General features: G+C 40.9%; 1 protein-coding gene across 2 annotated transcripts in view; it reads left to right on the forward strand.

The window, feature by feature from the left end:
- The window catches only part of babam2 (BRISC and BRCA1 A complex member 2), a 98,958-nt gene that overhangs the window by 50,195 nt on the left and 35,411 nt on the right, over positions 1-13,352 (forward strand). For both annotated transcript variants that reach the window (XM_052085810.1, XM_052085811.1), the window contains exon 7: positions 11,348-11,457. In XM_052085810.1, coding sequence (XP_051941770.1) covers positions 11,348-11,457 — 110 coding nt within the window. The remainder of the gene's footprint in view (positions 1-11,347; positions 11,458-13,352) is intronic.

Below are 13,352 nucleotides of genomic sequence, written 5' to 3' on the forward strand. Positions count from 1 at the left end.
CACGAGGGGGGGTGAGACGAGGATTTTTTATTATATATATATATATATATATATATATATATATATATATATATATATATATATATATATATATATACGGCCCGGTAGTCCAGTGGTTAGCACGTGGGCTTCACAGTGCAGAGGTACCGGGTTCGATTCCAGCTCCGACCTCCCTGTGTGGCGTTTGCATGTTCTCCCCGGGCCTGCGTGGGTTTTCTCCGGGTGCTCCGGTTTCCTCCCACATTCCAAAAATATGCATGGCAGGCTGATTGAACACTCTAAATTGTCCCTAGGTGTGAGTGTGAGTGCGAATGGTTGTTCGTATCTGTGTGCCCTGCGATTGGCTGGCAACTGATTCAGGGTGTCCCCCGCCTACTGCCCGGAGACAGCTGGGATAGGCTCCAGCACCCCCCGCGACCCTAGTGAGGATCAAGCGGTTAGGAAGATATATATAAAATTTTCGCTGAATAAATAAATTCACCACTTAAAAACTTTACAGAGGGTATCTTTGTGTGCTATTTACATTTGTTTGAGGATTTAGGAAATTTAATTGTAGAAACTATGCAAAAAAAAAAAGAAATTAAAAAGAGGTCAAATATTTCAATCAACGACGTTCCCTTGGGGGTGTCTCTGTAGGTGCAAACACTATCAGAAACACAGACCTACATTTACAACTTGAATGAAGTGGAAATAATCTATTGACAACAGTTTTTTGTCTTAATTTCATTGTGTATGTCTTTGCCGAGCTGCTTCCAGTCCTTTGTGGGTTCATTTTTATATTTTTTGGGTCAGTTAGATTTGGTTCAGCTACTATCGCTTCTGATTAGGTCAGCTCTATGTGCGGCCGAAGGTTCAGACCATGATTGAAAATTCACTTTCAAGGCCTACGTTTCAAGAAAACTAGAATTTATGAGGCTGTTTCACCCAATACTGCTTTGCGGAGTGGCTTCTTTTCAATCTGGATTATGTGATAGTGGACAATGTAGCATACGCAATATGGTAGGAGCTTCTGCATTTGTGACTGAGTTTTTTTTCTTTTTTTGTGTGTTTATATTGATAAAAACAGCCATACGGAAGGAGCCACGGAGTTCAAATCATCTCTCTCATAACTAGTGACCCCAACGTGATTCTCTCAAAGCAAAGGTCACACCCTACTCCTGTCTTCCTTGAGGATTTCGATCCACTGTCACCCCCACACCCCTTAAGCCACCCACGCTATTTCTCCACATGAACATTCCCACCTACCTGCTTGAGCTTGAAACCCCTGCAGAGCAGGAGTGTATTCTCAGGAGCGCATCCATTCTCCCCCTCACGCCCCCCCACCCCCTGCCTTTCCTGCTCTTCTTCCTCCGTCCCCAACACCATTCTACCCCCCCCCCCCCCACACACACACACATACACACAAACGCACATCCCCACGCCTCCATGGAATTACTTCCATCTGGCCTACTTTCCGCCCTCGCTGTATACCAAGTTGTACATTGCATGTTGTTTTTCTCTAACACCTTCAAATGTTCATCTTCCGAATGCTCTGTTGTCTTTTCTACCTTAGGGTCATCTGGTTTACCTTTATCTCTGGAATATCTGTCCTTCCGCTTTCTCTAGTCTTCCCATCTCCAATCAGTAATATTCTGCCACATCAACAACATCAATCACATATTTGGGCTACACTTTTAGATAGAACGGGCAGGATTGTGTGTCGTGATTTGTACCTGTGTCATTATATAAAGTTGAGGTCATGGTGTCATTCTGAGATGCGATTTGATTGCCTGCTTCTGTTATTTTAATCTGACTTTGGTTTCTTTTCTTTTTTTTTTATTGTGATCCTGAAGGAATTAAATTACTTTCTCACACCTCCTCACTTATTATTGCCACAATTTCTGCTCTGTAAACCATATGTCAAATATAGTAGCGACACAATAAACACCACAACTAAGTGGCCTCATCGAAGGCATCACCAGAATTTACATCATTCCTTCATTCATCGTCCGAACCGCTTTATCCTCACTAGGGTTGCAGGGGGTGCGGGACCCTATCCCAGCTGTCTCCTGGCAGTAGGCGGGGGACACCCCGAATTGGTTGCAAGCCAATCGCAGAAAATTTACATTATTTAGAACATATATTTATTTACCTCAGGTATTAAAAAAGTTATTTTTTCTAAAATGAAATACATTTGCGATTGCTCAGAAAGATGGTCATGAGTGCCGCCATTTATGTCTTGAGCCTAATTATTCGTAATGTCATCGAGTTTTTAGAATCCACGGTTTAGGACCATCACCGCCGCCATGGCCACTAAGTGCCATTTCCCCCTAATAGGGGACAAGAGTTACCATTGGGCCCAAAAAATAAAAAACCCTCTCATTAACAGTGCAGTGGGACAAAAAGGCCCGCAACACTGTCAGCGAACCATGATTAATGTAATTACAATTATTGTCTAGAGAAATACCACAATAACCAAACCATTGCACCACTGTCTTCATTTGAAATCTCACGTTTTCAGCTTAATGTCTGTCATGAGCTGCATTGGCTTTTTTCGAGATCTGTTCAATGTGACATCAAGGCACAATTGCTCATAAATCATCTTGAGAATCGGGATAAAAAGATGCCAACAATAGTGATCAGATGCAACTTATAGCAACTGTAATGAGAATGAACATGCGGCAGCCAATCATTCACACCCTGAATCACATAATTCATGTCATGTTCCACATACAAGTGATCATACTTGACTCACCCTTTGTGGCCAGAAGCTCCAACATTCCACTCTTTGCAAAATGCACAGACAACAAAGGCCACAACATGCTAACACTGACACCATTATTCGTGGCACTTGGCCACAGTCACTCGTATGACTTGTTTCAGTGAAATATGATCTGCTTGCACATATATCAAAGACACATCCATTAGTCATATTGTACTTGTTCCAAAGAAGTTGGATTTTGTCTGGGTTCTCATCTCCATCAATGGTGTATTTGACAAACAGTTAAATTTACTGCTATAAACGGAACATAATCATCTGTATTTATTTATTTTTTTGCAAGATAAGACACGGCATTTGTGCTTTAAATTACGAGATGTACAGCCAAGAATTATATCCCATGGATTGTATCGTAAGATTATGCAACAGGTTCAGTTGAAAGGAATTTTTGTTTTTCCAAACATCATAAAAAGATCATGTCATAGTACGTGTTGGGGCGGGGGAGTACATTAGGGCTTCTCTATTATAGGTTACTCGGACCTACTAAAACGATTGATGGCCAACTTGAAAATTAAAACACTTGAATGTATTTTTTTCCCCTGACCATTTCACTGCAAAATGAATTGCTTTGCTATCCCTCCTTCCCCCAAAAAGCATTTTTTTAAGGAAAAAGAGAACCTTTTTATTCCAAAGTGATGTCGTAGTTACGACAAAATTTTTAACAACAAACCTGTTTTTGTCACCAACTGATTACTGGGCAGCTCTTCAGTCTACTTTAACTTTTTTTATGTTCTTGTGACACACCCTTTGTAATTACACATGCCATCAAACGAAGAACCGCAACATACACATTTTTTTTTTTTTTGTCAGCACACTCCTCAAACACAACTTGGGACTTGAGTGTTAAGGTGTGTTGAGGTCCACACCGTGGCGTTGAGGTGGTGCATGTGTGTTCTCTAATCCACTGCACATTGTTTTCATGACAGATTTAATCCTTGGCATTGACTACAGCTATGAGCCAGCATGGTTAATCATCCACCAAACTTGTCACACCACAGTGTAAAGTCAAACTATGAGATGAGGGTTTGTTCAAAATGAGTGCTTGGGAGAAAGGGAGACAGGCAGAGGAAAAGGCGGATAAATACTTCAGATGAGGACGTTGGGTACTCTTGCATATGCGTGCCATTTGGGTTATGATGATTTGTGCTTGCCCAGGCATGTTTTGTACTTTGAGGTCGAGGGTGCAGGATTGTTATGGCCCCTGGAGTGCACCCCCGCCCCGCCAGAGCAGCACCACCACATCATTAATAGTCGTGTGCGCAACTTTCTTTCTCAATCTAAAACATTTCATGTCAAGGAATGGGCCGTTTTGGCAGCTCCCACCTTGACCTTGATGATAGGGGAGAAGTCTATGTATCTATGTCAAACCGCCAAAGGGCTGACACAAACAAAGGCTAGGTCCGACGTGTATTATTTAACATGCTGTAACATTCTGTCTCCATTGTCGAACACAAGCGAATGTGGCATGTCAGTATGCCTGCAGAAGCTGAGATGTGACTATGTCCGCAAACCATGGCTTAAAAAAAAAAGAACAGCCATGATGTTTTTCCACCATGTATTTCAATTATATTAATTGCAGTCAACACATTTCTTTAATCGCCAAAAGAATCAATGAAGGGTTTGGCTTGACACCTTTTTTTATTGACGGCCCAGAAACCTCTTCGTGACAATGTAACATCCAAAAGGGCAGGAATGAAGTTCAAACAATCTGCTGAGGCTTTCAGGAAGAAAAGTCTAGAGCAAGGGTGTCAAACTCAATTTTGTCGCGGGCCACATTTTAGTTCCCGTGTCACTAGGAGGGCCGTTAGGACTGTGAAAATCCACATAAAGAAGTAAATAATAATGGTGCATTCAACGATTGTTTAGGTTATTGTAATGAGGGGTTTGGTAACAAGGAAATGCTTGGAACATGTGAGAATTAAAAAATGTTGGTAGAAATTTTTGAAAGGATCATGGACGTTGACATAATTGATCTGCTTTCGTGGGCCACATAAATTGGTGTGGCGGGCCAGATATGGCCCCCAGGCCTTTTGAGTTTGACACCTGTAGTCTCGAGGCTACCACAGAAAATGAAAACTACTCATGAGCAAAACGGAGGAAAACCATCATGAAATTTACCAAAAAGTTCTTTGCTTGTACTTTTTGACAGTTCTTCTGTAGAGCACTCTCAATAAATGAATGGTACATTTGAACAACACATGAGTTTCTGAACTGTCTGAGTGAAGCACTGCACGAAGGGTATTTCCGAATGCAACCCACAATTAGGAAAGAGGGATTTCAGAGGGCAAGTTTTTGGTCTCAGTTTTTGTGAATAAAATTTCACCCCAAAAATGTGACTTTTCTCCAGTATGACTTAAACCTGGAGAACCCAAGAACCTTTTTATTCTTTGGAAAATGATGAATTATCCATTAAACGACTGCTATATGTTCACTGAAGACCAAAATATGTTTTTTCAAATATTCAATGCTTTAATCCTAATTTAGGATTAGGGCCAAATTTGACCCTTTGGGATTTAAAGGCAGCATTTGAGGAGCAGAATTTATAGGGGCCAAATTTGACCCCGTGTGTTCTCCAGGGTTTTAAATGTGGGTTTTTTTCTTCTTTTGCTTTTAAAAAAATATAAATTATTATTATGAAGTACAGGACGAAAGATTAGTCAATTTACGTTTTTGTATTTTAGGCTTGTCTGTTTCGGTTCTTTTGCTCACTTGAAAGTCTTATCTCATAATTATCTGTATTCAGCACCCATGTGTTTTCAGTTCACTTGAATGGTTGTGTGTGCCTAGTGATTGGGACTTGCAGCCAGTCCAATGTGTACCCTGCTTCTTGTCCAAAGTCTTCTGCTTGCCTCTGATCCAAAACAGGTAAAAGTGGAAGCAGACGTAATGATGGAATATGAATGAATTCTACCTTTGATTGAGAATTATGGCATCCCTTGATTTGTTAGAAATATGGTTTTACCTTGCTTCCTGTTGTTGCATGTTTAGAGGAGGAACATGAACAGCAGATGTGCACTCAGTACGCATTACTTCCAAATAATGAGAAACCATTATTTACCGGGACACAGAACAGCATGTCCTCATTTAGGGACAGACATTCCAGACGAGTCAGACTAAACATTGAAATTCACTTGCAATTTTCACTTTCAAATGACTGTGACATGATACTGTACATTAATGTTTCCAGTTCTAAATTTGCCTCGTAACAGTCGTTTGTTTTACATTATTTACAAAAGTATGTGGTTACTTGTTCCTGAAAAAAAATGGGAATGTTACATACGCAGAAATGATACTCTGTTTTGATCAAATCTCGGGCAGTTGTGAATATACACAGCTTCACTTTAATCATTTTTGTAAATATCACATTTTATATCCAGAAACAGTTTACTCCTTCCTTTTATGATTTCATGTTGGAATTTTCACATTGGCAATTTCTCATGATAAAGAATGTCATTCACATACTTTACTGGGTGTACTCAGAGCTGGCCTAGGAGCTGGAGATGTCCTTGCACAATTGTGCTGTCAGTCAAGCCAGCCCATTACATCAGGCATGACATTTAAAGTTGGGCGAAGAAGGCGGATAGTCCCTTTACCTCCTCCGTTCCAGGCCTGCAGTCGAGCGGCTGTGTTGCCTGTGCGGATGAATGTGTTTTTGTGTGTTTTGACTTTGGCCAGGCTTGGTCTGGCATAAGGACAGCTGTCACATCTCCAGCCTGTCACTTGAGACACAGAGGAGATGCCAGAGGCCAGGGCATCAGGAGACACAAGGACGGACGCAGAGGAAAGAGAACTCTGCCTTTGTGTATGTGTAGCCATGTGTCCGAAAGAGTAACGGGGGATGGAAGACGTGGGGTGGCGGCCGTGAAGGGGTTGACCGGGAGGCACCCTCTAACCTTGATGTCCGCAGAGTGCGGCGCATTATTCACCCACCACTTTCTTAAATCTAGCCCTTGAGTAGTTGAGTCACATTCTCTTAGGGCAGGTAGTAAATACTTCTTTAACGTCTCCCCTGAAGGACACCTTATTTTTTTCCTCGCAATCCGCTGACCGGGTGCTCACTCCTCATTACTTTCCAAAGAAAAGTCTGCCTTCATTAAGCTTGTGCCTGTGGAGTTGAACCTTTTTTTTTTTTGGTTTGTTTGCTAACATTTTACATTAGTAATCAGCTGCTGTCCTCCTGTATATTTGGTTCATAGGACTCAAAGGACACCTGTTATGCATTTTTTTGGGGCGGGGGTTGTTTTAATATCTCTGTCAGTGCATTTCCATTCACCTATTTGTATTCAAATTTTCAAGAATTGCAAAAATAAATGCTAGAAATTCAGAAAATAGACCAAAATTATCCAAAAAGAAAATGCAAGTTTCGGAAACGGGTTTTGTGAAAAAATAATGACAGGACTGGCTACCACATTTCACGTCACACATCGGTATTATAGTGAGAAAATGACAGTAGACGATAAAGTAAGGTATAACTAATGATAAAAGTAAATTGAAATATTTCTGGAATTAATAAAAGAAGCAAACATAACCGCGGCAACGCCCCTATGTTCCTTTACAGACGGAGAGCAACACATAAACGATCTTCTTGTTGTCTCCTTTTCATGGCGGCTCGCTATGCGGCTCGCTATGCGGTGATTGCTGACAAAATTGTGACCACAGTTGTTCCAAACCACGAAAGCTTGATCAGCAGTCTGTCAATGATCACTTTTGTTGACAGTCAGCCGAGTGTCTTGTGGCCGAGAGACGCACTCATCTGACATCGTCTCTTGGCGCACTCTCCTCTCCGCTCAATATTTGCAAAATACTAACAAATGGAAATGGGAATAAGTGGCATATTGGTTGTACATATTTTGCCAAATTGTGTGTTTAAATAATCTAACTATGTCTTGTTATGACACCCTTGAGAATGTTTATTTCAAGCCTTTATTTGTTTCAATTTTGATGGTTATAGCAGAAAATGACTTGATCCGTGTATTTGTTTAGATTTGTATTTAGTTTTGTTTTATGTGATGTCTTGCTTTCTTGTGGTTCATGTCTTGTCCTCATACACTTGATCTGACATGATTGTCAGAGTCATTATTGTTCACATTATTGAACTTAACATGATTCGCTTTGTACAGTTTACGCAGAACAAGGGATGGCTTGATACCACTTTTTGATACCTTATACCGATTCCAACACTGCAGCCTCGAGGATCAGCCGATTTCGATACTAGACCTAGACTATTGTTTTTTTCCTCCAAAATTTGTTAATAATGTTTTTGGAATTTGCTTGATCCTAAGATCGACAAACACCATGTTCACTATAAAACAACTGCTCACGAGACGAAAAAATATGCAATTATGGCAACATCTCATTTGTGCATGTCGTGCAAAGTGAATTTGAGTATGTATGACATGAATAAAAAAAGAAATAACGATCGATACCAACGCAACTGTTTTGGCCTGTATCGGACTCGATACTGTTCCAGTGGATCAGATCGGACCATCAGAACACAGATCCACAGGGTGCCATAATGCTGTTGCCACAACTATATTATTCGATTCAGGTGTTACATCAGCAGAACGTTATTCTACAGTAATTAATAACTCTGACTTCTCTCCAAAAGTCAATGGCATTGTTATTTAAAAGTTTCTCGGCTTTAGAGTCAACCCTCATTGTCTGCTGACTTTTACAAATCAAACATTCAATATTATGATAATTGCTGTGTCTTGCGTTAGTTTGCTTTTTATCCTCAAATACATATACAGGGATGACGTGCCAAAGAGTTGCTAGTCACTAGATTAATTTGCAGCACTGCAAGAGGAGCATGGATGTAAATATTATACCAAAAATACAAAGAATTACGCAATTATGTATTTAAAACAACCATGTAGTCCCCACTAGCATACAATGAGAAACACCCGTGCCACATTGGCTAACAACTAGCATCTATGTGGCAAGTATTGTCAGCCTTTAAGCAATGAATAGCTGAACACAAATGGTGCAACAATACATGCAGCCAATATAACAATACTCACGTGCATATATTTTTTATCTTCTGTGAAGAGCGATGAACCTCACTGTCATACTGAAAAGTGAGACAGGAGCTGATTCTCCAGCATAGCATTGTATATCCCTATGTTTGTCCTATACTGCTTCCAGGTGGCCAAGGCGCACACGCCAGGATGAGCAACAAGCGTGTGCACTTGAAGGGAGAAAATGTGACAAAACCAGTGTGATTCTTTTTGATTGTGTGTGGGCAAGTTTTGCTTCCATACACGATACATTAGAAAGGAATAGAAAGAATCAAGGGTATTTTTTTTTTGCTTGTGTACAGCACTCACGCAATATAACTTGTGGCAGCTCTTTGCTCTCTGTTGGAACGAGATGAGTCTGAATCATTCCATGAAAAGGCTCTCCCCCCAGCAGTTTCCTTCTTCTGACCGGATTGTGTGATAGTCCCAAGAAGGCTGGCCCATGTTCTTTCTCTGGCCCTCTCACCTTCCTGTTAGTTCTCATCCATCTGTGTTCCCTGTCCCAGTAGAAAAATAAGCCTCTCTTAAATCACCTTAAAAGACAAGAACAAGACTTGACAGCTACAAACTGGAGCAAAATAATCTTCTCCCAAACCACACAGACCACAGCAGCCCCATATCTTCATGCCTGTTCCTATCTGTCCCATATCGTCAGCGGCAGAAGCCGCCGGCGCTGCTGTGAGACACAGAGCAGCCCTTGTTTACTGATGCAGACTATATTGATGTGAGCTGATTTCATCAGGCGACACTTTTGGATGCCACATACCCTGCCATCTTTCACTGCCGCTTTTCTACTCCCTATGTTTTTGTTGGTTTTTTTTTGGGGGGGGGGGGGGTTGCCCCAAATGTATTTCCTGCGACAAGGCGGACTCTTTTCGTCAAGTAAAAGGGTATATTTTACAGAGGGAAAAAAAAACCTTTGGCCGCTACTTTTTTGCTTGCTTTGACCACTACAACTCTTTAAAGGCCATATTTACAGCAGGCATTTTGACATGGTAAACTAACGGATGGACAAACAAACGTGATTTATCTGCCTTGGTGGAAGTCTATGTTGCGAAAAAAAACCACAACACAACTTTGGTTATATAATTCTAATGGTTAATAATACTTTGTTAATTTTTTAAAGTGTTTTCATTAATGATTATTGTGGTCCTGAAGGCTGTCTGTTATGCTGACCTTTTTTCAGGATTTACATTTTCCGTCCGCCTTCTTCCGAATCGACTTCACATCATACTTTTTCACTAAATAATTTTTTTTTCTTCCGCCAATCAATCGTCAAGTATATTTTTCCTCAAGTTCAAAATGAGTTCGGGTTTTTTTTCTGATCAGCAGACCAAAATCTGACCAATTACTCACGGGTCTGATCACATTGGAAGCCCCTTTGCGACAAACTGGTTGAACTGTGCCTCCATCCATCATGTATGGTGGTTAGATTTCCCCTCACCATGGCGAACAGCAGCAATTATAACAAATGGATGAGTTCAAACCATCTGTAAGACATTTGATTATCACTGCAGAGCCTTTGACAAGGGAGGGAGAGAGCCCATAATATTTGATGTGAAATTGCACTAATGACAGCGCCTGAGAAGTGGCCATGCTCTAGGAAATATATCACTCAAGGAGAAAGTCGAACCTCTGAGAGGCAGATGAAGACTTTTGCACGCAGCTCCGGGTGGCCTCTGTAAGCATCTCACACATGACTTGATTGGTGCTCCGAGTCATCAGCTCAGCCTCATGTTGCAGATGTTGAAACTAATGTAGCGTGAAGCAAAACAGATGTTTCTTCTGGTGTCTTTCCTCTTCTCCCTCCTGCAGCAATGATATTTTCGGACTTGAAGAATTGTTTGTCAATGACATTATTGTCTGTATTTGTTGAATTCTCTCCGTCCCCCCCAGTCCCCCCCCACCTCACTGAGTCGAGAAAGAAGCTTTTTATTTTTATTCTTTATAGTACATCAGCCACATCTTTTTTATTCATATTATGAGGTCATACAAAAGTGGTCTCGCACATTTGGGTCAACCGGACAACGTGTAATTGCGATTACTTGATGTCAAAGACATCAGAACCTTTCACTATCACTTTTTTGTTTGCACACTAACAATCAGTGGCAGTATTTGAGTTTGCCAAAAGCTCCTCTGCCTGCATCACATGCATGATCCATGACAGAAACGACCAGAGTAATTTGGTGGCTTGATGATGAAGTGCTATCTCTAAGTGAAAATCTTTTTGAACACTTTTTTTTCTTATCAAACCCTCCCAACTGCATGGTAATAAAAAACCCTACGTCATTGGCCCGCGTACTGAGGGATGGCGTGCTGAGCAGTGTTTCATTTTCACGAGACAGAACTGGCACCAAAAAAAAAACAAATAATTTTAGCCAGGGATTTTAAGTATGCTGTAATTCTTGATTCTTCAAGTATTTTCGTAATTTCAGAAACATTTCATGAAGACACCTGGGAACTGTTGAAATTAAAAAAGTGTAACTGCATAATGTCTCGGTTACCACACAGAAGTCCAGTATCAATCCAGGTTATTCAAAAGTTCCCTTATATTTTATTTTTCTATGCCTAGGACACAGCATTGGACCCTGGAGAAGATGTGGCTCTTCTCTCTGTGAGCTTTGAGGATGCTGAGGCTACTCAAGTCTTCCCCAAACTCTACCTTTCTCCAAGCATTGAACAGTAAGTACACAATTTGCAGCCAGAGCCAATGTGCGTGTATTCTGGCTCGCGATATTGAATTGCACTTCCGGGCGTAAGTCCAGAGCAACGGTGAGTGACGTAAGGAAATAAAGAAGCAGATCCAAGCGGGATGCAACTGGTGGAAGAAAGCGTCGGTGTGATCTATGACACAAGAGACTCTGCTGGGATGAAGGGACAGGTCAGTCATTGATGTACAGCTTAGAGAATTTGACACCAAAGAGACAACAGGAAGCCGAGTGAACTGCTAGAGGCGGATGGATAAAGATGTTGAGATTCTTTTTAGGAGTGACCAGGTTGGATCGGATTAGAAGTCAGCTCATGAGAAGGGACAGCCAAGGTTAGATGAGACAGAGTTAGAGAGTAGACTAAGATGATTTGGACAAATTCAGAGGAGACATGGTGAGTATATTGTTGGAAGGATGATGAGGATTGAGCTGCCAGGCAAGACAGCTGATGTGGTGATACAGTAAAAGACATGAAGGCAGTTGGTGTTAGAAGGATGGTTTAGATGGGCTTTGCTATAGAATAATAATAATAATTATTATTATTATTATTTTTAAAAGATGTGCGGTGTTGACCCCAAATGGTACAAGCCCAAAGGGAAAGAAGCTGAATCCTGGAATAATTCTGTCATGTACGGTTGCAAGAAAAAGCATGTAAACTCTCTAAATACCTGAATACCACTTTAAGAGAGATTCTCAACAAATTGAGAAAGTTCAGCGCTCTCGCAACTCTCCTTGGGCGAGGCCATCCTTGCAAGATGACTGCGAAAGCACAGTCATCGCAGTGCAAGAATGGTCAAAAGGTGAAGAAGAAAAAAAATCTCACTCTCAGCTAAGAGAGTTTAAACTGAAATCTCTGGCACTAGAACACACTATTGACACATATTCAAGTAAGACACAAAATAAAAATGGGTCTTTTCGGAAGACACCCCGGGAGCATTCGCTGTCTCAACAACTATTGCTACAAGGTTGAAGTTAGCAGAAGGGAACCTGAATTTTCCACAGCGCCGCTGCAACTTCTGCTGATGCGCAGATAAAACAAAGTTGTAAGGAAAGAGGAAGGAACATGCAGCGCAACATGTAGTTTGTGTGCGTGAATTTTGGGGGTAGTGGGGGCAGTACATACCTTGAGAGGCTGAGGAAGAGGGGAGGTCAGCCAAAGGTGACTGCACTTAATGTTGCTTTGGTATAAAGTTTATTATTTGTGGAGGAGTAGATGTTTGGTTTTAAATTAGGGCTATGTACCAGATCATGGCAAAAAGTCCCATCCCCAACTCCAGACTTGGCAGTCAGTTTTTTCGACAAATGCATAGTTAGCATTGTAAATTTAAAGTTGACTATATGTCTCCAAACATCTGGGTTGTTATGAAGACTTGACACAAGACAAATTTTATGTGAGCTGAGCGCTTTTAGGAGGGTGTGATGGGAACTTAAAATGGTTTCTTTTTCTTCGATACGCTGTCTAGGAGGGGTGAAATGGATGGAAAAAAAGACCATTTGGATCCTATCACATTTTTGAGTTACTGTATTGGATAATTTTTCAGATCAGCAAATACAAAGAAAGAAAACAAATTGTCGTCCTTTTGTTTTCTAAAACCCTTTTGTCCATTGACTAAAATGACAATTCACCGGAAAATGTCAAAAAAATGAACACAACTTAAAGTGCAATGACGGCATGACATCTTTTCTACACGAACGGCAATGAAAAATATCTCAAGGTGCAATTTAAGCTACATCCTCTTTCTCCGTAGGTGGAAAATGATTTAAAAACTATCCTGTGTCCACATCGTTGAAAACAAAGAAAGCAAGCAAAGCATACCTGATGTTAGAATTTCACATTATCTGTTATGACTGGGATATTCGTAATGGGTC

The sequence above is a fragment of the Hippocampus zosterae genome, chromosome 14 (assembly GCF_025434085.1).
Source record: "Hippocampus zosterae strain Florida chromosome 14, ASM2543408v3, whole genome shotgun sequence".
Classification (NCBI taxonomy): domain Eukaryota; kingdom Metazoa; phylum Chordata; class Actinopteri; order Syngnathiformes; family Syngnathidae; genus Hippocampus; species Hippocampus zosterae.